Here is a 27,607-nt window from a genome sequence, read left to right on the forward strand (position 1 = left end):
TGACTCTCTTGAAGATGAAAAAACACAAAATTGTTAGAAATTTGGTGTTTGATGCTAAGAAAGTATCTCTCCTAAAGATGCTCTTAAGAAGTCAAACTCGAAGGTTCGCAAAGTTTGACCGAGCCCAACTTAAGATTTGGGCCTAACCTAAGTCCAAACCCAATTGGGCTTTTCGGATACATCCGAACCCGATTAACTAAACACTAAAAAAATAACAGTATAAAAGAGACAGTTGGGAACGCAGTCATTCTCACAACCTCATTTTTTTCAGAAGAAGAAGAGAAAAAAATGACGGTAGCTCGTTCTTCTTCTTCTTCTTCTTCTAATAATAATAATGCAATAAAATCATCATCAGATGATGTAGTAATAAAAGCACCAAATGATAAACGTTTATATAGAGTCATTCATCTTCGTAATGGTCTTTGTGCTGTTCTCATTCACGATCCCGAAATTTTTTCTAATAAAGAAGATTTTGTTAATGATTCTCGTAACAAAAACCTAGAAAATGTAGATGATGATGATGATGATGATGATGATGATGATATGGAAGAAGAAGAAGATGATGATGATGATGATGACATGGAAGAAGATGATAGTGAAGAAGAAGATGACGAGGAGGATGAAGAGGAGGAGATGAGAGAGAGAAAGAGTAGCGGTCCACCTCCAACTAAGAAGGTTTGCTTGTTATTTTTACGGTTGAATACTATGTTATTAGTGTCATTGCAATGCTAATTACATTTGTTGAAGTTTTAGATTACTTCTATTATTAATTCAATATCATTGGAGTTAGGAATCAGAAGTTTTAGGAGCCTAGGATTGTGGTAAATTTTCTGAAGCTTGAAAAACTAACACTAGATTATGATTAAAATTAAACGAAGTGTAGTTGATACACTGAATAGTGTCTTAAGTACAATGAATCGGGAAGCAGGAATAAAGCACACACACATGTTAGACTTTGAAACTGGAAAGCTTTAAGGATTGTGCTAGTGTATAACAGGTTAGGAGTAAAACAAACACGCGATTTGTAGCTGCTATGTTGTTTGTAGAGTTTTTGAAGATTGAGGATTTGGACTGTTGTGTTAGAGTACATTGAATGAGGAATTAGTGCACATGGACTTGTAGTTGATAGGTATTTACTACAGTTCCTGAAGCTTGAGTAACTTAATTGCTGCTCTAGGGTACACTCTATTTGGACCTCAGTGCTCAATTTGTACTTGTTATGTTTTAGATATAGTTTCTAAAGCTTGAAATTTGAATTAATGCTATGAAGCACATGGAGTTAGTGTTTTATCACAATATTGAATATTCGATGTTTCTTACATATCCATCTCGTTACTGTCTTTCATTATTACTATTTTGTAACTATATGGATTTGTTTGTTGGAAAAGGCATTTACTTATTTTTTTGGCCCTCCACCCCCGTCCTCTCTCACCAGGCAGCGGCGGCACTATGTGTAGGAATGGGCAGCTTTTCTGATCCTTTTGAGGCACAGGGTCTTGCACATTTTCTAGGTTTCATCTTCAACTCTTTGTTCTATTTGCTACATTAGTATATTCATAGAGTCCACAACTTTTGTTTTTGGTGTTGGCTGCCCTAATGTAATTAATAACTTCAATACAAACTGTCAATTTAAAACAAGGTTAGTGTATATTTTTTTTGTATATTGATACTATGGTTACTTGCTCATGTCTTTTGTAAAACATACAACTTGAAAAATAAGTACAAATAAGTGCATAATAATAATATACTCACATTCACATTTTCACACATTGCCTTTAGAAAAATAAGAACAAATAAGTGCATAATATTCATCCATGTTCATATTTCCACAAAATCATCTTTAGAAAAATAAGTACAAACTGGGGACATTCTGGATTTCAGTTGAATACAGAAAAAACTAATTGTTGCATCTTATAATTTGTAAAGCTAAATTGCTTCAGTATGTATAACATATCTTTGATGAAATGTTATGACATTTGTTTGGGAGCACTTCTCACTGACTTTTGTTTTGCAGAACACATGCTCTTCATGGGAAGTACAGAATTTCCTGATGAAAATGAGGTATGCTAGTCTATCGTTTCTTTGATACCATGGGTTGCCCATTCCTAGAGCTCTTTTTTTCACCCTTTATCTTTACAAATTTTAAAGTGGCTGACAGCTATGCTGTTAATTTATTCGAATACAGTACCTATTCTCTTTCCAATTGTTTCTTTTGTCTTTTAGTATGATAGTTACTTGTCCAAGCACGGCGGTTCATCAAATGCTTACACAGAAACTGAATATACCTGCTACCATTTTGAAGTTAACAGAGAGTTCCTCAAGGGAGCTTTGGAAAGGTCAGTATTTACGTTTTCTTTTATCTTTCTGTTTTCTCATTATCCTTTTTCATTTTTCTTCTACAATCTTTAGCATCCCCCACACATGCACCACACACACGAATGGTGAAATCAATGTAATTAACTACTTGATTTGGGTATTAACGTAACTACTTGTTGGTGAAATCAATATAATTAGCCTTCATTCTAAACAAAAAACATCCTGCACAAGTACACCATGTGTGTGTGTGTGTGTGTGTACATTGTTGATCCAAGTGCTGGCATGAAATTGTGCTAAATATCGGGATTTACGCTTAGGAAATTGCTTTTGATAGTGATGAGTGTCGTGGAAGTAGAAGCTTGACAGTGGTAAAATTATTATGAAAACTTGGATGAAATTGAAAGGAACATTTTAATCAGTGGCGGAGCCAAGATTATATTTCAGGGTGGGCAAATTAATTTGCAAATCAAAATTCATTACACCAAAAATTGGAAATTCCAAACATGTGTACGAATTATCCAAAAAGAAAGTTTTCATAAAACTTGAAATCAAGCTAAAAATTACAAGTGTCTACGACGAGTATCCATTTTCTGAAAGCGTTGTATGATTGCTTCAGAATCAATGCTTTTAAATATGTCTTTCTCAATGTATGTTACTAAACAATTGTTCAACCACTCATCTCCTATATGATTCCGGAGTCGATTCTTCACAATATGCAAAGTTGAAAATACTCTCTCAACAGTGGCGGTAGCAACTGGTAGAATAAATGATAAAGTAATGAGCAAAAAAACTAATGGAAACACAATGTTCTTTTTAGTCTCGACCATCTTCTTGGCAAGGTCGCTGATCCCATTCAAATTCAAAACTCATTGTTAGAGCTAACATCAAGAATATACGTCTTAAGTTGATCAGGTAGTACCATGAGATCCAATTAAGAAAAGTCAGAGGGATAAAACTGGACGAAACTAACTAGTTTTTGCTTATCAAAAGCAGCAAATGACCATGTGGACTGAGACAAACCATACAGAGAAACAAATCAGTATTTGCTTCATTAAAACGGTCATTTAGCTCTTGTCTCTGTTTGTCGATGCAAGCATAAAATATAGTCTAATGCGGTAGTAATGTAAGTTTGTAGTTTCTTCAGTATTACGTCGAGGTATCCCAGGAGCTACAAACTTATCATCCATCTAAGGAACATAAATGTTATGCTTAGTACATACTGAAGACACTTCATCTAGGAGAGAACCCCACCCACTATCTCTCATTGTTTGTAAACGTGCCTTAGTTATTTCAACTAGTCCCATTGCATTAACAATATCTTGGTCCTTTCGCTGCAAAGCTTTCGACAAATCATGGCTGATTGCTAAAATGTTCTTCATTAAGTACAAACTCAACATGAAATCAAAAGATTGCAATGAATTTAACAATCCATATGCTTCACCTCTTTGTTCTCAAGAGCCATCTTTTAAAAGAACATTTTCATGGACATCAAGAACTGAAGAGAACATAAGAATAAAGTTCAAAAGTGATCCATAATGCGAGCTCCAACGAGTATCTCCTGAACGTTTCAGGTTTGTCTCTTGATTCTTACCTTTTCCACTTGAAATTTCTCCCTTGAAAGTGCATCAAGAATATTTTTAGCTTGTTTTTCTCGAAGAGCGTCACGACGCTCTAACAGTATTTGTCACATTAGAAACAATACTAAAGAGTAATGCAATTAGCTTTTCACTTTTTGCAACATATACAAAACACTGAGCTAGCAACACTTGTAGCTGATGTACAATGGCTAAAAATCAATGGACATAGAATGCAACTTTGTTCCGCTTTTCAACAACTCATGATGAGTGATTTGAGGCCATTAAACCCTCCCCACATAAAAACTTGTTTTCACCCTCATAACCTTGCCCGAAAGAACTAAAAATTGAGTTTCATAATATAATACTCAACCCGTGTTTTGTAAACACTCGAGTGGTCACGTTCTTAAGTGAAACGGCACTTGTATCACTTACATGTACAATGGCTAAAAATCTTTCAATCACACTACCTCGTGAGTCAACATAACGGATGACAACAACTATTTGTTCTTTGATTGATATGTCACGAGCTTCGTCAACCAAAACAACAAACAAAGAGTCTCCACAATCTTTTAGACAATCTTTTAGAATGACATTTGTAGTCTCCACTGTAGCTTTTATCCTAAACATTTATCCTATCTTTTGTTTTATTTATCCCTTTGTATTTTGGGAAAAGCAATTAAAAGTTGGTTTTAGAATGACATTTGTAGTCTCCACTGTAGCATTTATCCTTTTTGTATTTTGGGAACAACAGCATTATCGAGAACAACACTATCAATAGCTTCATTATGTCTAGCTGTATACTTTAAAAGTTCAAGAAAATGTCCATGGTTAATTGATTTTTTTGATTCATCGTGACCACGAAACGCTAGCCCTTCTTGCAAAAGAAATCTACAACAATCAACAATCAACAATTGCATTTAGGCGAACTCGATAGTCACTTCGAGCTTGGTTTGATTGCCTATTGAGAAATGTTCCAATATGCTGAGTTTGATTCATCAAGACTTGAGCTGACTTGTAAGCTTGGTTGTGAGCACTCCCAAATTTCCCAACATGTCTCTCAATTTGTTCTTCTTTCCCCAATTAGTAAATCCATTAAGAGTAAAACAATTTCCACCCCCTTGTGATCCAGTACTACATCTGAAGAGATAACAATACAAACAAAATGCAACATCCTTATCTATGCTATATTCTAGCCAGTCGCCAAACTCATCACACCATTCCCACTTGAACTTTCGATTAGCACGACCATGAGTAGTAACGGAGAAATTGTGATTTCGAGGTTGACAAGGACCTCTTAACAAGTATGCTCTTTGAATAGTTTCCCTATCATTGGGATGATAATCAGAGATTGGGGATCGCAACCCAGGATCTATGGCAAGGTTCAACAAGTCAATTTCTCTGTGAGTTTGTTTTGGAATATTTTGAACTTCATCGCTTCCATATCTTGATGTGCTAGGAGTTTGTTAATCAATGGTTGCTTTTCGTTTGTTCAAGTATTTCTCCAGTGTGTTCACCATTACTAGCTAGTAAAATAATCAAAATCACAATCCAAATCAGTTGTACAAAATATAAAATACAAGTTTCAAGCAAAAAAATAACGGTTCAATTGGTTTATAGTTTTACCACTAATCAAATTCCTAGTACTAAGTACTAAGAGATGAACTGAAGTACTAAACAACTAGAATTAAAAAGATAACTGCTAAGTTTTCCAATTCAAGTTGAAGATTTGGGGAATTAAAGATGAAGTGTGTTAATTAAAAATTGTGAACTCATGGAAGAATATAAATTGCAGAGAAAGGAAGAAGAAGTATTTATGAAAGATTAAAGATGTTCGATGAATCAATGACGAAGGGCAGCAAGTCAGGTGCGAGTTTTGTTTTAGAATTTGGAAAGGCAACAACAAGTTTTGTTTTTGGAATTTGGGAATAGAAACTGACCGAAGAAGAAAGGAGGGGTTTTGTTTTCTTTCTGATTAATATCTAATTAGAAATTTTGATAAGGTGCTCTAAGGGGTAAGGGGTAAGGGGTAGCAAAGTTTCACATTTTTGGGAAAATTTAAAACCAACACACATTAGACATGATCACATGACTACTACTTTTTTTTTTTTGGGAAGTTCAGGGTGTGCAGCTGCCCACCCTTGCACCCCCTTGGCTCCGCCCCTGACTTTAATTAAGACTTCATATGTAACTGAGATAGCATTGTCTTGTAATATACAGTCCAAATTCTTGTGTTAGTGGGAAGGTTGTATGTTGTAACCTCAGAACTTAGCATCTTGCTAAGTGAAGATTGAATCCTTTAGGAATTAATGAAATATATTTTTTAGTGTTTAAAAAAGAAGAAAGTTTCACTTGCAACCTTAGATTTACTGATTCGAATGACAGTGTAACTGGACCTCCTAATATGGTAAGGACTCTAAATTGGAAATATAAAACTTGTAAAATGAGAAACTAATCAACTTAAAACATTGTTCACATTGGTACACATCAAATGTGCATATTTGGCTCAGTGTCACTTTAATGAGGTTCCAAGGAAGTGTCGTTTGAGTTATGTGTCTTTCAATGAGACTCATTCTTCTGCCACTAATGACATGGTAGTGGCTTCACCGGGCTCATTCTTCTGCCACTACTGACATGGTAGTGGCTTCACTGGCTTGTTGTGTAATTTCACTGTGCTTGTTACGTTTTTGTTGTTTCTTTTGTTAATAGAGCTTTGTTAGCGGATGTGTAAGTCTCAATCTTAATAAATATATATTTTCACAACCTAAACCTATTTTTATATCCTTTTGGTTTGTATGATAGATCTCTCCCTCATCAATCAACATTGTTTTTTAAGTTCCCTTGATTATGTTTTAAATGTAAGTTATGTTTTTTGGTCAGTGACTTTGTAACAAACAATGTTAATTAATTTGCTTTCTCAGATTTTCTCACTTCTTCATCTCGCCCTTAGTTAAAGCTGAAGCTATGGAACGAGAGGTTTTAGCTGTAGATTCAGGTAATTTTTTTCTTTTTCTTTTTGTGTGTTTTGCATGATTAGTTTGTGTATCCTTGATTGTCTGATATTCTGGTTTGTTCTCACAATCTTTGTTTTTTTCGGGGCTTTCAAACTTAGAATTCAACCAGGTTTTGCAAAATGATGCTTGTCGTCTTCAACAACTTCAGTGTCACACAGCTGCTCCTGGACACTCATACAATAGATTCTTTTGGGGTAAGTATGCTTAAGTTTCAGTTCTTTCTGATGTATTAATTTATTTTTTGTTTCTTATAAGATCTTAATGCATATGTTTCTACTTGTTATAAGGGAATAAAAAGAGCCTGGCTGATGCTATGGAAAATGGCATTAATTTACGGGAACAAATATTGCACTTATACAAAGAAAACTACCATGGTGGTTTAATGAAACTAGTTGTTATTGGTGGAGGTGAGTTTTCATTTTTTTTTGTACTTTTGACTCCGATTTATTTCTTTGTAGATAAAAACTTAAAAAGGGGTCGTCTCAAATCTGATTCAATATGTTCTATAGCCCCATATATACTAGTATACTGCTAAGCAGTGGGGGTGTGAGCGGAGAGGGAGAGGGAGAGGGAAGAGTGGAGATTTAGAGTGCGTGGAGAGGGAGAGGGAGAGGGAGAGGGACAAAGAGAAAGAATAGAAGAGATGAGGACAGACAGAAACCAACCAACTTGGTTTTTGTCCCCATAACCCCCCTTTTGCCAAGATCGTTCGCTCCGCTCACTCGATTAGTATGCTTGAACACTAAAGCATAGGATTAGGGGTTGATTCATTCATTATTAGGGGGAACTGCTGGAAAGATTGACTTCATTGACTATATACTATACAAGTAAAACTTGCTTCATGAATGATGTGTACAATATTTTATTTCTTGGGAATTAACTTTGTCATATCTTGTTTTGGTGCGTGTGGAAAATAAATGTTTACAAGTTTTGTTCATTTTAAGACGAAGAATTGAATTGATGTAACTATTCGAGGATAGTATTTCTTTTATGGGTAAAAGTGAGATTTAATAGAAACAAAGAAGTAGGTCGAGAAAACTTACAATTACCACAAAACTGACAAAAGGGAAAGATACCCAATGTAAAATTCACGAGGGCCAGATTGTGCTGCCCTAACTCATGTTATAATCAAATCACAGACTTCATATTTATTTTGTTAGGGGCATCTCAAAATAACTTGTTGTTTTTAAGTAGTGCTGGGCTTCAAATATAACCTCAAGAAAGACTCTAACTTATTATAAGGTATTTGCTGAAACTCTCAAATGCATTTAGGGTTTATTCCCACAACCTGTTGCTTGCTGGACTTGGTCCTATTCTGTGTTCTCTGGTTATGATTCTGCACCTAAGCAAAACCACCACTTTCTTGTGTGGTTGTCATAAGAGACTTTACAATCTTTAACCTCTTGATACTAAAATGCACTTTTAGTAGAATCTTTTTAGCGTTATTTAAAGACATGAGAAATTGATTTTAGGTTGTGGGGGTGTGGGTATTATAAGAATGATTATGAACCAAACCCTCTTTGGAAGTCTGTTAAAATGCATCAGCAGAGGAATGCTTTAGACTGAGATGAACAGTAATTTCTTTTCTAAGTTGAGCCTCAGCGGTTGATGGAATGAGGAAGTTATTGGCAGTGATGTTAAAATCATACGATTCCTGAGTTGGACCGTACAATCTGAGTGATCAGAGTCCTTAGGTGAATCGGGAACTTATTGATTTGTTCAGAATTGCGAGTTCAGTTGCTGGAATCAACTATATTCACAATTCAGTGATCCAGAAAAACAGGATCTGACTGGTTACTGAGACTTCTTCTTCAATCCCTGATCTCTTCTTCACGATCTCTCTCTCTCTCTCTCTTGTTCTTCCAGCAGCGTGGGTATCTTCTTGAGTGAAAAAGGTGCACCGGTTTTAGGGTTTTACAAGTGAGTAGGAAGATCTGTTTTTTCACTGGAAATATGAGCTAGCTAATAATGCCCATTTACAGGCAAACTTAACTAGGAATAGCCCCAGGCAGACTTAATTTAGTAATGGCCCATCCCTTTTTCTTTATAAAAGATAATGGCCAATCTTTCAAAAACCGACTCACGAGTAAGTATATGACTGGCCCATGTTATCAAACCTACTTGTATTATTTATAAGCAGGAGTTCCTGGAAATTTCTGAACTTGTGTTATGTTATGTGTAATATGTAAAATTTATATTTTACTCTGCATAACATTTTTTGAATCTTACAATTTACGAATCAATCCGAGTCACGATTCACCACATATGGAAAATGATTCGCGATACAATTCACGAGTTGAAAACTATGGTGATAGGTCTTAGTGGTTGTGGTTTGTATAAACTTATTACTAAGACCACTGTGACTTCCATAAAGATTAAATTTACTTCTCTGGGCTTCTTTTTAGGGTCACTAGTTAGGAGATTCGTACTCATTTTAATCATTGGGAAGGGTAATGAGCTAGATGGTGTAGTATTTCATGGCAGGTACTGACGGCATCGTACTATCTATATCCAATTTGCAAATCATTGGGAAGGATACTGAGCTAGATATGGTGTAGTATTTCGGGGCAGGTACTGACGACATCATACTTATCTATATCCAATTTGCCAATGACAACATAGTCTTTCCAGGAAATAAAGGACCTGTTGTTTGCTTTAAAGTGTTATTGCATATGAGAATCAATATACACAAAAGGCAAGTCTTTTGTGTGATGGGTTGTTGTTTCAGTTGCTTTAAAAATTCTTGTAAGAATCAGCCTGTTCAGAAATAAAAGAAGGAAAAACATCTAATGCTTTTCTGAACAGGCTGAGATTGGGAGTAGTTTTGAGTTTTTCATAAATGGTGCATGAAGGGGATAAAAAAGATTTAGTTCAAACTGGCATAAAGACCTCTCTGCCTGTGAGTTTGTTTGTGTTGAGATGTTTAGTCCTACATGGGATATGTTAAGCCTGGCATTGAAATATATAGGTTCCTGGGCCTCTCCACTTATAACCGATTGGTTTTAAGTTGGATGCTCATCTTCAATAGTTTGAACAGCTGATACGGGAATTTAGTTATTTCTATGGGTGGTTTCTTTCTATTATTGACTGGTGGGGGTGTAATTTTAAGGGTAAGTATGAGCATTGGTGCCTGATGAAAGGTGGTCTGGTTGACTGTATTGAACAATACAGGCAACAAGATCAATCTCAATTCCTTTCTCACTTTTGCCATCCAGAACTGTTGCGCTTTATTATGTTAGATGTTTATTATCTGAAATTTTTGCTTGCATTAAGTATTGGTTTTCCCCTCATTGTGGCAGAATCTCTTGATATGCTCAAGGATTGGGTGGTGGAACTATTTAGTGATGTCAAAGAAGGGCAGCAGTTGAATCCAGAAGCACAAATCAACGTTCCTATCTGGAAAGCCGGTAAATTGTACAGATTAGAGGCAGTCAAAGAAGTTCATAGTCTCAATTTAACGTGGACGTTGCCATGCCTTAAGAAAGAATATTTGAAGAAACCCGAGGACTATTTGGCCCATCTCTTAGGCCATGGTAATTTATTTCACTTCCTTGACTCTCTTGACTGAACTTTTTGTAGAGTACTCTTTTCTTTGTTTCTATGTATATAGGATTTGTCTAATTCATGTGTACATTTGTATTTGATCACTAGAAAGGGACAACATGATGTAGGATTTGTCTAATTTTATGTGTCAATGTATAAGTGAAATTTTATTATTGCTAATGGAGAAGAAAGTTGAGAGAGAAGAGAGTTCGGCTTAGTTAATCTTCAGCCTCCTCTCACTTTTCTTATATAGGAAAATAGTCTGTTTACAAGAACTCTAACAGTATATTTGATCACTACAGAGGGATGATAAGATGTTGGTTCCACAATATCACCGATACATTGGGAAATACCATATAAAAGGTTGATAACATATGGTGGATATAAGAAATGTTGGTATACCAATATTTTCTGATATCAGGAGATTTTTGGCTGTACAGAGTTATCAGAATATTTTCTCTAGACAGAATTAAATTGAGGAAGAAAGTTTGTTCTGCTGTCTTAAAGTAGTAGTGAGGCAATCTTACTTTGTATTTGGTTTATCTATGTTAAGTGTCAGTCTCACAGCGTACAGTATACTGGAAAGGGCAGTAATATAAATAGAAAATCATGTCTGTAATAGGGATAGGACTTTGGAGTCTTGTCAAGCTTCCAGACAAAGGTGCATAATATCAATATCTACGTCATTCGATGTATCAGGCAGCTGATTTTCCGATATATGTTGCCGATATACTGGAGTATATTGACCTAATTTTCATGTCAAGGAAAAATTGGTGTTAAAGTGGTTTGATATATATTGGAAAATCGGTCTCCTATCCCTGATTTTCTGATATAGATGCAGATATTTTCCAAAGATTGGGAAATCTGGGCTGTGTTCCTTGTAACGTTAACAAACTGTTCTTCCTTTTGACACTGTATCATAGCTAGCTATCTGATGTTGTTTCCTTTAAATTGTGGTGAATAAATTTGAAGATGTGTTTTTCCAGGATTTCTCCTTCCAATGATTTTTAGAATAGGATTCTTGACTAACCAGAAGCATTACTATTCAGAGGGAAGAGACAGATAGCATTTCTTTCTAAAGGCTAAAACAGACTATTCTTCCTTTTGACAATGTATCATAGATTCATAGCTATCTGATGTTGTTTCCTTTAAAATCGTGGTCTATAGATTTGAAGAGTTGTTTTCTAGGATTTCTCCTTCCATTGATTTTTAGAGTAGGGGTCTTGACTGACCATAATTTTAATTTTCAGAGGGAAAGGGAAGCTTGCATTTCTTTCTAAAGGCTAAAGGATGGATAACTTCATTATCCGCCGGTGTTGGAGATGACGGAATGAATCGATCTTCTGTGGCTTACATCTTCAGCATGACGATCCACCTAACTGATGCTGGATTAGAGAAGGTACCATCATGGTTTGCTCCCCAAGTGTCTTTAAGTTTTTAATGATAATTTCCATTGCAAAGAACAGTTATTATGTTCTTTTCTTATAAAAAAAACTCTTATGCTCTTTTTGGATATTGTGTTCTTTGCAAGTGGTCCTCATTTCAGTCTTAACTCTTAATTCAATATATATATTTCACTCTCAGAACTAGTTATTTGTGTCTAAGACTCTTTCTTGGTAAAATATGTGAGATCTGTGTTTCATGTATCTTTTATTCTGCATATGCACATGAATGCTGTGAGCCTTATATCTTGTGCGCAACGTCGTCAATATCTTTCGTTCCCTAATTTTTTTTTTTTTTTTCGATTTTCTCATTGACGTATTTGTGCCCATTTAAATTTCTCCACATTGGGAATTACGTTCAACCTCGGTGTTGAACTCATTACGCTTAGGTCACGTCTGGTTTTATTATAGAAATAAATATGCTCAGCAACTGATGCATTGGGTACAACCTGCCATTCTGCCGAGGGTGATTGTAATGGCACTGTAGTCTCACGTTGGCATTTTGCTTTGCCAATTTGATCATATTGAATGATATAGTCATCTCTATGTGTAGGTTGTGATATTAATTGGTCGACAATTTGCTGAATGTCCATCGTTCATTTGCATGGTTAAAAAGTAAGCTTCTATTTTAGCAAACATTTTTTTTTTCTGCCCTATTTTCTGTGGAGGAATGCTAGCGAGCCCATCACCTGTGGGATGGGTTCCGAAACTCTCACTAAATTCCAAATATTATTGACTGGTTACCACTTTAATCTGTCATGTACTTTTATTTCCCCAAAATTCCAATTCAACTATTAAACCTTAACCACCTTCAACAGTCAGTCAGTCGCCACAATTTTTGCCGTTACAATCCCACATCTTCTTCTTCCCTCTTTCTCATTCTCTTTTCTATTCTCTTCTTATCCCGTATGAGAAAGACATATATGTTGGCATTCGCGATTCATTCTATTTAATAGAATCAGTACTTTCATTCAAGTGTTTGATCCCAACACTGAAGTATATTGGTGTAAATTAGTGGTTTAATGCTAAAAAATAGTACCAACTTTTAGATGTGGATTTGACAGTACAAAAATTTCAAGCTAAAGAATAAGTATAATCTGAACAAGTTTGAGAAGGAAAACGATTTATGTGAGTTTCAAGAACTTCTAAATTAAAATCGTTATATATATGTCAAATCTACTTTTGATAAATCAAGTATTCAAGTTAGAAAATATTACTAGTCAGGATTAGGATCTTGCTAGTATATATGATGAGGGAAATAAACACTAAAGAAAAGAAAACATAAAGTATATATGCTGCTGTGCTGGTAGTAGATTAACTGGTTTGGATTTTGGAAGAAGGAAGAGGGAAGAAGAAAGAAGGAAAATGAGAGAATAGGAGAGGCGTGGGAATATGTCAAACTGGCTAGAAGGGTAAGTTAATTAATTTTGTCTTTTAATGGAGAGTTTCGGAGCCCATCTCAGAATTGATGGGCTTGCTAGGATTCCTTGTTTTCCGTGTCTTTTTTTTGGAAGCCATTATGCACTAGATATATAATTATATATGTAGTGGTACGAGTCTCTGCTTAATTCTGTCTAGTTTGCCCCTTAAAAAAGAATTTTTTTGTAGGGTCACTTATTACGTCATGTTATTTCTGCATGCGTGTTTGACACACTGCCTTACTAGATGATTATGGCACTTCTTTTGTTTGTAGCATTGATTTGGGTTCATATGAGAAGTTTATGTCCAGGTTGAAGTTGACTTACTGAAGCTTCAGCCAAAGCATATTTTATCCCGCTCTGTTGTATCATAATATACACCATTATGCCCAAATAGAAAAAAAAATTCTAGAACATTGTTGGTCCCACCTTCTTGTGTTCTAACAAGAGATGACATTTCTAGGTGTTGGTAATTGGACAGAAGCTGTGATTTTTTCAGTCGCCTTTTTTTTATACATCTGAGTGCAAATTTCTTTGTCCATGCAAGCTGCATTTGTTTTCTAGATCGTACGCACTAACACCTTATATATACTTCCTTTTCTCCTTTGGTTATGATGTTCAGGTTTATGATGTAGTTGGGATTATCTATCAGTACATTAAGTTACTGCGCCAAATCTCTCCACAGAAGTGGATTTTCAAAGAGCTCCAAGATATTGGAAATATGGAATTTAAATTTGTAGAGGAGCAGCCTCAAGATGATTATGCTGCAGAACTTGCAGGTTTCTTTTCTCTTTGTTATTGTTGTTTTATCATGATCTAGTTTTGGCACTCTGCCTACTTGCCTTGCTATGACATGTGAAATGTGACTAGGTCAGATAGTATTGTACAAGTTGAGGCATGGAGCCATTACACCCTAAAATATAATCCCTCAATGTTGGAAAATCTAGAGAATAAAACCCAAAGTCCCCTATTATGAGCGTTATGTTAGTCGATTTGGTTATGCAGTTCCTTACCTGGGTAATTTCCACAGGTTTAGATTTCCCTTTGAGGGAATGAGTCAGCTGTGACTAAGTGTGACCTAGAGCATAGAGTCGTGGACCTAAAAAATCAGCTCAAATCCACCATTAACTGCGGGTATCAACAGTGTGACTTAGACAGTTAGACTACCATACCATTTTCCTTGAAATGAATCAGGTTCATGTTTATCCCGTAGAAGAGTTTAGAGAAAAAAAGGAGAGGAAGGACTTGTTGTTAGCTAAAATACTGTTTTACTAAAACTTGGATGCCACTACTTGGGTTTCGCCTATGAACTTGGAACATGTGTCATAAATTACAATGGCTATTTCGTGCGGTCAGGACCTCATTTCCATTTAAGTGGGAATTGATTGATAACCATGATACACGGTGATATGCAGGCATGCAGCCAGAAAATAGTGCCTAAGATATTGTTATATAATACTGTTTAACATACAAAGATAAAAGTTTTGATGACTGTGTGTGTGTGTGTGTGTGCTAACTCTATAAAATGTCTTCTTGCAGCTAATTTGCTTCTGTATACTGAGGAACACATTATCTATGGAGACTATGTGTACAACATTTGGGACGACAAATTGATAGCACATGTTTTGAGCTTTTTGACACCTGAAAATATGAGGATTGACATATTGTCCAAGTCTTTTGATAAGCAGTCAAAAGGTAACCAATTTTGGCAACTTCAAATATCTCATGATTTTGGTAAATTGATATATATGTTAAAATTGACACACGGACACGTTATGCATACGATTTGAAATTAAGTTTTACTTTTTTATTTTTATTTTTATTTTTGTATTTAAAAAAACTTGAAAAACTAAGAATATAATCATAGTTACAACTCCATGATATGCCACTTTGATGGTAGTTTATTTGTAATGAGGCGCTTTTAAAGGTCTTGAGCCCAATAAATAGTCATGTAACTAAATAATAGTAATATTTTTCTTTTTAATTAGCTGTGTCCCCGTTTCCTACATCATATATAGGTCGCCCACTCGGACACTCCGTGCCGGACACCGACACACATACCCCGTGTCAATGTGACTTAAACAGATACAATGAAGGTTGTTTTAGCTTTTGGCTTTTGTTCTTTTTTTCTAATGGAGTTTGTTATGAGGCCAGTATTGAAGTATAAAATTTTTATATATAGAAGTTGTGCGTATCTTTTAGCTTCTGTCCAAGATGTAAGAATGAAAAATTTACTATAGACTGAAACTGAATTTCTTTCATGAAAAGGAAGGAAACAAATTGAATAAAGAAGCTATATTTGAGGTGTTTTGACATCTTTCTGTCTTATGGTTGCAGATGTTCAATATGAACCATGGTTTGGGTCTCAATTTACTGAAGAAGACATTCCAAATTCTCTTATGAAACTGTGGAGTGATCCTCCAGAAATCAACACATCCTTGCATTTGCCTTCGAAAAATGAGTTCATCCCACGTGACTTCTCCATCCGCAGTTCTAATTCATCCCAAAATCATGCAAGTGTTCATCTGCCGAAGTGCCTAATTGATCAACCATTGATAAAGCTTTGGCACAAGCTTGATGAAACCTTCAAAGTCCCTCGTGCAAACACATATTCCCTTATAACGGTCAAGGGGGGATACAGCGACTTAAAAAGTTGTGTGCTGACTGAATTGTTTCTTAACCTTCTTAAAGACGAGCTGAATGAGATCTTGTACCAGGTATGTTCCTTAATTAGCGACTTATTTGTGAGTATCCTCTTCATTTTAGTGCTAGCATTTTTTTCCCTCAATCTAAATTACATCTGAAAACTCATTAAACAACTCAATCAATTTTTGGCTTGGAGGTTACTGATAAGTTGAGTTGCATGATAGAACTCCAGCAAACAACCTAAAGTAATGACGGTATCCACTAGATTTTTTTTTTGGGGGGGGTGGGGGTGGGTGCGCCCAAAGTCAAAGGATCAATTCGCATGATTACCTTGGGGGGTGGGGGGAATGTTTAAGGGTTTGGGAGTAAAGTTACAATCAGTTCTACCAATTAACCCAAAGGAAAGAAGTCAACATAATTTACTCAGCTTAAGTGACTAATGTCTAGACACTTCAGTTTTATTTCTAGTTTAAGTTTATCATATTTGAGCGGTGCTTAGTTGCAAAAGTTTGTCGTTACTGCTCTCTAGGAAGGAAACATGGATTGTGGAGCATCTTCTGAGAGCGATTGTATGGACAGTGTGGAAGGAAAGGATCCTACATGTACTTGAGCAAGTAGAGAAGGGTCCCCACATGGTAGTGGAGGAATCAAGGAGGATCTTTACATGGGGCATGTGCTAATCCTTGTTTTAAAAGGTCTTACCAATATTTTATATGGAATTGAGATACTCTTGTAAATTGTAAATTATTGAGGGTGCATTTGGGGTTAGGGTACTTTTGAAGGGCAAGTACCATCTTGCTACTAGATCCATGTGTAAGTTTTTGTAACAATTACGTCATCAATGAAATGAGTTTTACCGATCAAAGAAAGTAAAAGTATATCATATTTTCTATGTTAAAGTGTTAAACCACTCTTTCACTTTTATTATAATTTGAAATTATTTTACTTGGGAAGTTTTTAGTCTTGGTTGTAAGTGTATGTATATCAGTATTACGCCTTATATTGAGACAACTTTCAAAATAGTCCAACTGGGAAACGAATTATAGTATATTATGAGCATTTTTGAAGGAAGTCATTATGGTCATAAAAAGGCTGGATAGTGTGTTATGACTTGTGAGCATTTATGGAGGAGGTCAATATGGTCATAAAAGGCTATCTATTTTTCTGGTCTAAGGTACATGAGGGGACACAAGGCATTCTGTTTGAGGCTTTGAGCATTTTGTGTGGGGATTGGAATCATTCATGCTCTGAGGGGAGTGTGGGACGTGTTTTGTGGAGCAACCTTTCATTGTTTTCTCTTTAGTTTTTCTTTCTTTGTTGGGTATAGGTATAGTAAGAGTTGGAGGTGTGTCCGCTATGGAATATTCCTTTATGTTTTTAGTCTTTCGTTTTGTTTCTTGTATTTGAAGGATATCTCATTGATCGTGTAATTGTTTGTTCATTATTTATATAAATCCTGATTTTACTGATTAAAAAAAACAATAGTGCGTTATGCTTGTGTGGTATAATACTGCTTTGTGACATTTTACTGCTCATATTTGCGAATACCCCACTAGGCTTGTGTTATTTATCACATGATTTTTAATTTGGTCCACTGAGGTCTTTTCTTTGGATCTGAATCCCACTGGCGTCGGTCCTGCCAAGACTGATACAGCCCAATGAAGTCTTTTCTTTCTAAATAATAGTGCACTGTTAATAGTGGGATTTTTCTTTCTATATTACTAATAAAGATGATTTTTTGCTCACTTCTCATTAAAAATTAATCCAGTAAGCTTATCAAATCAACCTCTGATCGATGTATTCTTTCATTGAAATCCGAATTACAATTTAATTTCACTGATCCTGAATTACAGTTATTGTTGCTATTATTATTTATTGCTCTTCATGTCATGAATCCTCAACACCTTTTTGTGCAGGCTGGTGTTGCCAAATTGGATACTGCTTTGTCTATTATTGGTGACAAACTTGAGCTAAAGCTTTATGGTTTCAATGATAAGCTGTCCAGATTGTTATCTAAAATTTTGAACATAGCAAAATCTTTCACGCCTTCTGGTGATCGTTTTAAGGTATGACTACGGCAGCCCTTATCAAAAAATTATTTACAACCACTTTTGTCCATTTTGAATGGATTTTTCCAGTCCCATGTTTGACCGTCTCACTTGGTTGAAGTTAATTTACTTCTCAGTTTATTTTTCGTATGATTTAGTACATTACTTGACTCAGATTTGAACTTCACCTTTTATGACCCTACATGGTTTACTCGGTTACTCAAATTCAACTCATTAAGAGATACCATTGATTAAGTGGTCAATTTTAAATTTTGTCACCCAGAGTTCTGGAGTTGCCAAGTTTCATTGTGGTTAAAAAACTTTTTTTAACCATAACACACATGCTCAACTATAAAGATAGTGATTACTAAGCTATATAAGTTGAACAGACATTTGGACGGCTTGATGATTCATGCATTGATTGTTTTTCTTTGATTTTATTCTGTATCCGGCTATTTGTGATGTTGAAATTGTGTGGCCTGCATACTGAATGGTTCATTGAGACTTGTGATTAGAAAGTAGTAGAAGTGTGAGAATCTTGGGTAAATCTCTAATGAGATAATTCCCTTTTATATAAATCTAAAGACCTAAATTACATAATTGCCCTTAGGGGTTATTACAATATTACTAAATACATAAACTCCCTATACTCCCCCTCAAGTTTGAGCGAAGATATCAATCAAACCCAGCTTGACCGTGTTGGAGTGAAGAGTTGTACGTCCCAAAGACTTGGTGAACATATCAGCCAACTGCTCTGAAGAGCGAATGGAATCGTGACAATGATGCCAGATTGAACCTTTTCTCAAAGGAAGTCGATATCAACCTCAATATGCTTAGTCCTTTCGTGAAGAACTGAATCTGATGCTATCCAAACAGCAGCCTGATTGTCGCAATGAAGGGGAGACCCATTGTTACTAAAGACTCCTAACTCGGTAAGAAGGGAGTGTAGCCATAGTATCTCACAAGCACCATGAGCCATAGCTCTATACTCGGCCTCTATAGGACAACATTTTGTTTCTTACTTTTCCAAGAAACAAGACAACCACCGTAGAAAGTACAAACACCCGAGGTAGAGCGACGATCAGTGAGACACCCAGCATAATCTGCATCTGAGTAACTAACTAAATCCGGTGGACCATAAGATGGATAGAACAAACCAAGTCCTAGAGAGGACTTAAGATATCTCAAGATCCGATCTATTGCATCCATATGAGTAGATCGTGGGGCATGCATGAATTGGATGACTACACTGAACAACAAAAGCAATATCTGGTCGAGTGTTAGTCAAATATATAAGATGACCCACTAAACGCTGGTAAGGGACTGGATCAGGAAGAATATCGCCAATATCAGCATGGAGGCAATGCTTTGGATCCATAGGAGTTCGAGAGGGTCGACATCCCGTCATACCAGTATCAAACAACAACTCTAGTTTGTACTTCCTTTGAGAGAGGGAAATACCATATCTTGAGCGAGATATCTCAATGCCAAGAAAGTACCGAAGAGGACCCAAGTCCTTAATATAAAAAAAATGGCCCAAATCTGTTTTCACCTTTGCTATGTGTATAGTGTCATCACTAGTGATGATAATATCATCTACATAGACCAAGACTATTGTACGGAGATTAGCTACACTTCGATGAATAAAACATGTATGATTTGACTCACATCGGATAAATCCCATAGATAAGATAACCGTGCTGAAACGATGAAACCATGCTCGTGGAGACTGTTTCAAGCTATATGTGGATTTGAGAAGGCGACACACCTTTCTAGAATACTCCCCCTGAAGGGCAAAACCCGGAGGTTGAGACATGTAAATATCCTCGGTCAAGTCACCGTGAAGGAACACATTCTTTACATCCAACTGGTGAAGAGACCAGTGATGTTGTGCAGCTAGGGAAATAAGGAACCATACGGAAGAAAGCTTTGCAACAGGAGCAAATGTGTCACCAAAATCTTTTCCAGGTGTTTGAGTGAAGCCCTTCGCTACAAGTTGCGTTTTGTAGGCTCTACGGAACCATCATCTTTGTATTTCACTGTGAAAACCCATTTACACCCCACAACCCGTTTACCAATTGGAAGTAAGGCCATCTCCCTTGCGTGATTCTGCTCAAGTGCTTGCATCTCAGTAAACATAGCAACTCTCCAAGATGGGTGCTCCAATGCCTCAGAAACAGTCCGTGGAATCCTAATAGAATCAGTGGCAGCAAGATAGGCACAATAGGAAGGAGAAATACCACTGTAAGAGGCAAACTGAGCAAGAGGGTGTTTAGTTACACATGCCCGCTTCCTTTTGCGTTTAGCAATTGGAAGCTCTAAATCATCAATAATGAGAGGAAATAATGAGAGGAGTAGGAAGAGCAGAATCTGGATTTACTAAATCAGGATGTAGAGTAGTACCTAAGGGCGAGGAAGATTGTGGCGGGGGATAATATTTGTTGGGCTGCCGTGTGTACACCTTGCCATTAGGGCAGGGAATCGGGTCTGGTTTGACCCGAATCCGAATAGTTTGGGTTCGGGTCGATTTTCATATATGTTTATTTATTCGGGTGGATTTGGATTCGGGTCTTCAGGTTTGGGTTCGGGTTCAGATATATTTTTTGGGTTTTTTTTGCATTTTTAGTGTTATCCGATCGGGTTGGTCGGGTTATATAAGATTTCGATTTTATTCGGGTTCGGATATTGTCAAACTAATCGGGTTTGGATTCGGATATAGCCATATCCGATCCGAACCCGACCCGTTCCCTGCCCTACTTGCCATATAATTGTCTCGTAGAGCCGTGACTATGTAGGTATGCACTGTGCAGTAGACTCGTAAAAAACAGGAATAGGTAGCACAGGTGGAATAAGAAGAGGTTGTTCCAGCTCATTAGAGGGAGAAATATAATAAGGAATATTCTCAAAAAATGTCACATCTCTAGAGTGAATGATATGACATGAGATGGGTTCATAGCAATGATAACCCTTAGATTGAGTTGAGTAACCAAGAAAAAGGCACTTAATAGCCATGTCATCTTACTTTGTCCTCTTTGGAGTATGATCTTGTAGACTTGTACAGAACAAATGCAACCAAAGACTCGAGGCTCAATAGAAAAAAGAGGAAGACCAGGTCTGACTAAATGCAAAGGAACCTGGCCATTAAGAATCATGCTGATTAATTAAAAAAGTGGCTGTGAGAACAGTCATACTTCAAAAACGTTTAGGGACATGCATACTGCGAAGGAAACACCTAACAACATTCATAAGGTGGTGATTTTTACGCTCAGCCACTCCATTTTCACTCCATTTTGTTTTGGACTATAAGGACAGGTGAGTTGTTATAGTGTCATCTCTACGAAGACTCGTTTTTGCTCTGTTCCACCTATGTAGCCACATCATGGTCTAGCGGGACCCAAAGGCTAACTTGCAGCCCCGTAGAGTTTAAATAATTACATGAGTGAGAACTTCCCTAGGTGACAATAGTGAGTTTCAAACCTGCCACCTCCCACTAGGCAGGAGGGCTGTGCAACCTTGAGCCAATGGCTCATGTGCCTACATCAATCAGTTGCAAGAGCTTTCGGTCTAAAGTGCTCAGATAGGGGAAGCAAGATACTCATTTTTTTCCCTTTTTATTATATATATATATATACGAGCAGGTTCCGTTTACCATACTTTTTATACCATAGTTTATACCACACCCTTTACAAGATGAGTTAAGTGCTAATAATTTATGGATATGATCTACTAATCATTGATAACATCTCCACAAAAATTCGTCTCATTTAGAAATCTCTAACCTAGTTAAAAATCGTTCTCAATTTTGATTGTTTTTAAACAGCTAAGATTTTACGATTTTGCAATCATCTTTTGACATAGTTAAACATTATCAAATTAGTTGAAATTTTGTAGAGATGATCTTCATGGTTTGTTGAACACATCTACAAAAAATAGGTTATAATTAGCGTTGTACATTAAGAGTTGGGGCATGGCATAAACTATGGTATAAAAAACATGGTATATATATATTTTTATAAGGTGGGCTCAGATGTGGGCATTGGATATGGATACCCATCAAACACGTCAAATAAGCATCTTGCTTATAGTGATGTGCCGTTATTTGAGATTTGAATTTTTCTCTGTTCAAGGAAATAATTGCTTTAAGTACATGTGTCTGGAAAAATAACTCAAAGCAACTCTGACTATGTTTTAAGAAACAAGTTTTTGCCATCCTTTACTCAAGTCTTTCTACTAATTTGCTCTGAGCTTTATTTTTTTAAAAGGAATCTATAGGGTCTAGGTAGACCAACTTGCGTTTATTTTGTAATGTATTCTTCCATTATTTTCCTCCTTTACAATAGTGTCCATAGTTTCATCTAATGGAGGGACAAATTAAGAACATGCAAAATCAGTAGCTAGACTTGCTAAGTAATCAGTTGCCTTATGTGTTTCTATATATACATGTACAAAAGTAATGATTCTAAATTAATAGCTCTTGTATGGCTTTTGTTGTATTCAAAGTTTCAAAGTTCAAACTGTACCAAGCTGTCTAAGTTTGTGTTGCCCGCGAATTGAAAAGTGAGTTTCGGTGTAAGCTACTGTCTAGTAAGCAGTGGCTTTCTAACTGAAGTGGAAAATTTACAGGTTATCAAGGAGGAAATGGAGAGAACTTTCAGAAACACCAATATGAAACCTTTACATCATTCATCTTATTTAAGATTGCAAGTTTTGCGCAAGGACTTCTGGGATGTAGATGACAAATTACATTGCCTTACTGACTTATCTCTTGATGATCTGAAGGCATTTATCCCAAAGCTTCTATCACAGGTACACAAGCATACTGCCTCTCTTCATAGAAATGTTTGGATCATTTCAGTGCATTTATGTTCTTGATATAATGATATCTAAGAATACCTTTCTCCTATTTATTTCTGTTTCTTGAATACTTTGCTTCAACCTATGCTGCCAAGAGTGAAAAACCTGAGACACGAAAATTTGGTCTAGGCGTTGTTATTAATTAAAATTTGAAGCATCTCGTACAGATATGATATCCAATTGTTTATATACAAACAGAGCTAGAACATCCATTTGACACTTTGCCGTGAATAATTACTTAGATCTTAGAGCAGATGAGTTGGATCTTCATATAATGCACCTAACCTGGGAGACCTATTATGATTCTATATTGAAATGTGATGTACGATTTGAAACTTTCAGATTTATGGGACTCCCATTGTTTTTAAACTGCTGTTCCACAGTGCCCAAACATCCAATAATATCATGCAAACTAATAGAAATGTTCATGTGTGGCCCATGATATCTTTTTAGATTGCATTCAGCAAACATGGCGTTGGCACCTAGGGTAGATGTGATAAGCAGTCGTTTTCACAGCTTATTGTTTCCTTAACCATTTATTCATTTAAACTCCCCATCCCCTCTCTCTCTCTCTTTTCGTGCATCTCTCTCCTCTCTTTCGTGCATGTGAGCAGTTGCATATTGAGAGCCTTTGCCATGGAAATATATCAAAAGAAGAAGCAGTTGGTATATCTGAAATCTTTAAATGTAATTTCTCCATTGAACCACTACCAGCAGACCTGAGGCATGAAGAATGTGTGATATGTCTTCCATCTGGTGCCAATCTTGTCAGAGATGTATGTGTGAAGAATCGGTTGGAAGTGAACTCTGTGGTTGAGGTAATTTATTTTGTGGAATGTACTTTGGAATTCTTTATTCCCTTGTATCTTTCAACAGTGCCCTCAATGTTTCTTCTGATCCCCTCCTCTCTCTTTTTTTTTTGCATTATCTTATTTCTTTTGTCACAATGTTCCACTGCAGCTTTACTATCAGATTGAGCAGGACATTGGGCTGGAGATTACCAAATTGAGAGCCTTAGCAGATCTTTTTGATGATATTGTGCAAGAACCACTTTTTGATCAATTAAGGTAATTAATTGTGTTTAAACCGTTTGTCTAAATGATGTAATAAGGATTCAAGTTTCTTTAATTCGTTTTGTCACGCACCTTGTGTCACTTAATCTTAAGTATTTTCTTACTAGAGTAAATCAGTAAATGCAGTTATCATTTATCTTTTTTATGAGATTAACGTATATCGTACTTGAGTAAATGCAGTTATCATTTATTGTTTATGTGGGATTAACATATATCAGATCGCTTCTTAGCACCTAAATGTTTACGAAGACAGGAACATTTTACTGACTACAAGTCTGTTGCTTTGTCTCATGTCAGATAGTAGCACATATTTAATAATAAATATGAAGCCGTGTTTATAGTCAACACAAATTTGGCCAAACAATCAGATAAGTTGTGTGTAGAACAATCTGAAAAATTAGCATCACGATGGTAATGTTTCATAATCAATGACTTGATGGTGTGTTAAAATATGTTCTTGTATACATCTTGTGTTGATAGTTGAACTTCCTTGCAGCTACTCTCTGACCATTCTGGTTTGATACTCATATCTCCCAAAAATAAAATGGGCAAGATCCCATGGTTCCAAATCAAGTTTTGATTGTATAAAGTCTTATGTGAATTTCCTGGGATAGGCTATTGGGTTAGTAATAAGTACCTATAATTTACTTTAAAGTCAGCAAAATGTAGATTTTATGAACTATTGTAATAATATTATTTTTCTTATTTTCCTAGTAGCTGCATATAAGTATATCAAAGGTCTTTTCGAATATTGACTTCAGTTTTCCGATTCACGATTTGACAATATTGGGTTTTGGTAGTGGGACTTGTTTTTAGTTTCTATGTTGACGTCAGTGCTTCTGCGTATATTGAGTTTTGAACTTAAAAGATTTCCCAAGTCGGAGTTGAAGTCTGGTCTATGGATTCTGGGTTACGTACAATTAACTGGTTGTTGAGGTGTCCTATGGACCTTGAGGAACTTGGTTTCTGGTGTTATCAACTTATCAAGGATATACAGTTTCTGATATGTGATAATGTCAATTATTGGATGCAGGACAAAGGAGCAACTCGGGTATGTTGTCCAGTGTAGCCCACGTATAACTTACAGGGTACTGGGTTTTTGCATCTGTGTTCAATCTTCTAAGTATGACCCAGTTTACTTGCTTGGTAGAATCGACAACTTCATAAATGGTGTAGAGGGATTACTGGTATGTATTAAAACTTGTGGTTTCTGTATGAAATTCAAATTTGTTGTATGTTTATTCGTAGAAATGTCAAAAATTTATAGCACATTGAAATCAACAAAATCAGTTTCATTGCAGTTTTTGCAATCTTTGGATTGGAAACAGTAAAATTTCTAAGTTTTGTTGAATTCATCGTCTTTTATATGCAATAACGAAATCAACATATTTTTTTGAGATCTCTTGTGAGGATCTCCTTCACTTTGGGACCGCAGAGTAGAGAATGTGCTGTCCATCCTTGTACTCTTTCTTGCAGTATATTATTTAAGTTTTACTTCTACTAACTAAAAGACAAAATTATAGTAGTCCAATTTGATTCTTGTGTCAGATAAGGCTTCTGATCTACGGAAAAATTGTCAAGTTTTCACCCCAAGAGATTTGTGCTTTTATATGGAGAGCATACACTCTATTTTGGACAAGGTGTTTTTTTTTTCTTCTGTTGGAGACTTAGAGGAATCGTGTTTGTCATAGGACCTGCATTTTAGACAGGGTAACCATTTAAGCAGGTCACTTGATACAGGATAAATGTACCTTTAACCAACAGTGTTTAGGAGTTAAACATAACTACTTAATCCATGTTAGCTTTCCATATTACTTGTGAACTCTAATGTCTGTATGTCTTAACGATATACGGCAAATGCAGGATGTGCTTGATGACGAGTCCTTCGAGAAGTACAAAAATGGGTTGATTGCAAAGAAACTGGAGAAGGACCCTTCGCTCAGCTATGAAACTGATCATCTTTGGGGTCAAATTGTGGACAAGAGGTAATAAAGCCGCTTGTTAATATGATTTGCTGTTATGTTGTAATATCGATCATTGGAACGTAGCCAACTTGAATTGTCCTACTTGGGAGTTGGGATTTTGTTAACATATTTTGTTCTAACCGCAGCAATCTGCCTTTTGTTAATTTTTTTGGTACTATGTGAAATTTTTCGTGGTGGGCTGCTAATGTTAGTATCATCTTTTCATAAGAATTTAGATTAGATGTCTATACTATAGCATTTTCTTTTGATTTGAGATTACCTGTGACCTATAGGCCATAGAACTAGATGCTCTGGGATATCACGATATTTGTCAAGATTCAGTGAAATGCCACGTTAAGCTCTAGTTTAGGAAGGGGATATTCCGTTATGGCAGTCCGATCCTGTGTCAAGATTTCAAGTTTCAACAAATTTTGAAATTTCAGCTATCAAAATTCCAAACCAATCAGATACAAGCGTTTGCGGAAAGTTTTCTCTACCATTTGATGTACTGAAAAATGGCTTTGATGTTCAGGTATATGTTTGATATGTCAGAGAAGGAAGCTGAGGAGCTCAAAAGCATTTGCAAGAATGATGTTATTGACTGGTACAACAAATATCTAAAACCGACATCTCCAAAGCGCCGGCGACTTGCAGTCCGTGTTTGGGGCTGCGACTCAAACATGGAAGAGGGCAGCCCTTTGGAACCTTCCACTGTCATTGAAGATCTTACCATCCTTAAGAAGTCTGCAGAGTTCTATTCAAGTCTCTGCTGAGAGGAAGCCGGCAAATATTGACAGATAGGATGGAATTGGTGTGAAGCAAATGATTGCAGGGGATTTAATGCAACCTGAATACCTGATCAACTTTTGGTAGCAGGGGCACTCATCGAAACAACCTCAATGTTACTTCAACTTAAATTATGTGCAGTAGAGTTTTGCTTTAGAGCAAACAAGCACAGCCCTGAGAACAGTAAATGGAAAACGTCCTGAACGGTGGGGAAACTCAGGACCAAATGTCGAACATGGGCAAGTTATACTGGAAATGGAAGAACCAAAAGCCAAAAGAAAATTTCCAAATTTTTTAGTGTTATTACATAATTCATGTAATTGCCAATTTGTTTCTCAAGAATCAAGATTGTTCTAATAAATTAATTATTTTTTTTTTAAAGTTTTTATATATTTCCTACAGTTGGATTATTTTCAAGAACCAATTGTTTTTGTGCTTGAACTTATTGTTCAATAGTATGTCTGGTATTATGCTAGCATTTAGCATGCCATCGAAGGTTCCATATCTGCTTCCGCCAATTTACTCAATGATGGGAAAAGACATTTTCCACTAACTATTGGTTGGAACTTTAAAGTCGTTTCTTGTTTATTCACTTCACAATTTGTATGTGCTAGTTCACTGTGGTCGGCTTTGATAGAATCAAAGGTATGGGTGTGAATAAATTTTGTTCCATGTATAATCTGATGCAAAATCGAAGCAATTTGTAAGTCCGTTTTTTGTCCTTTACAACCTGAATATTTTCCTTCATGTCGTGAAATCCAGTCCAAGAAGGAAATCAGCAGCAATATTTCTGAATGTGGTACCTGGTGATTTCTAGGCATTTGGTTGCCTAAACTCTTATGGACATTCACTCTTGGATGATGATATCTCTGAAAAAGAAAGGGAGGTCTTTGATGACCATACCGATGTCAACTCTGTTGTTATGCCTC

The 27,607-nt window shown here is 36.1% G+C and overlaps 2 protein-coding genes across 2 annotated transcripts; one reads left to right on the top strand and one right to left on the bottom strand.

Annotated features, from left to right (window-relative positions):
• Positions 1-240: 240 nt before the first annotated feature.
• On the top strand, positions 241-27,059 carry LOC147483662 (Insulinase (Peptidase family M16) family protein). The gene is made up of 19 exons (XM_086580144.1): positions 241-675; positions 1,436-1,511; positions 2,015-2,061; positions 2,224-2,336; positions 6,812-6,885; positions 7,003-7,098; positions 7,192-7,311; positions 10,204-10,437; positions 11,698-11,846; positions 13,930-14,086; positions 14,847-15,002; positions 15,645-16,024; positions 17,870-18,019; positions 22,625-22,807; positions 23,470-23,673; positions 23,816-23,922; positions 24,962-25,115; positions 25,792-25,913; positions 26,425-27,059. The coding sequence occupies exons 1-19, from the start codon at positions 289-291 to the stop codon at positions 26,663-26,665; spliced, it is 3,150 nt and encodes a 1,049-aa protein (XP_086436270.1). The 5' UTR covers positions 241-288; the 3' UTR covers positions 26,666-27,059.
• On the bottom strand, positions 2,364-4,810 carry LOC147483663 (uncharacterized). Its single transcript, XM_086576209.1, has 4 exons — positions 4,643-4,810; positions 3,537-3,689; positions 3,342-3,393; positions 2,364-3,181 (listed from the first exon to the last, which is right to left on the bottom strand). Exons 1-4 carry the CDS (start codon positions 4,808-4,810, stop codon positions 2,877-2,879), a joined length of 678 nt encoding a protein of 225 aa, XP_086432335.1. The 3' UTR covers positions 2,364-2,876.
• Positions 27,060-27,607: the final 548 nt, after the last annotated feature.

The sequence above is a fragment of the Coptis chinensis genome, chromosome 8 (genome assembly GCF_015680905.1).
Source record: "Coptis chinensis isolate HL-2020 chromosome 8, ASM1568090v1, whole genome shotgun sequence".
In the NCBI taxonomy this organism is placed as follows: Eukaryota; Viridiplantae; Streptophyta; class Magnoliopsida; order Ranunculales; family Ranunculaceae; genus Coptis; species Coptis chinensis.

Excerpts from the sequence above, each read along its gene's own strand:
- LOC147483663 (XM_086576209.1), bottom strand. The coding sequence starts at position 4,810 with ATGCAATTGTTGATTGTTGATTGTTGTAGATTTCTTTTGCAAGAAGGG. Across the intron at positions 3,690-4,642 it reads GTGTTGTTCTCGATAATGCT|AACATTTTAGCAATCAGCCA; the intron begins GTTGTTCCCAAA and ends TACTTAATGAAG. Across the intron at positions 3,394-3,536 it reads TCCTAGATGAAGTGTCTTCA|AGACAAGAGCTAAATGACCG; the intron begins GTATGTACTAAG and ends ATCGACAAACAG.
- LOC147483662 (XM_086580144.1), top strand. The coding sequence starts at position 289 with ATGACGGTAGCTCGTTCTTCTTCTTCTTCTTCTTCTAATAATAATAAT. Across the intron at positions 10,438-11,697 it reads GGCCCATCTCTTAGGCCATG|AGGGAAAGGGAAGCTTGCAT; the intron begins GTAATTTATTTC and ends TTTAATTTTCAG. Across the intron at positions 22,808-23,469 it reads TCCCAAAGCTTCTATCACAG|TTGCATATTGAGAGCCTTTG; the intron begins GTACACAAGCAT and ends GCATGTGAGCAG.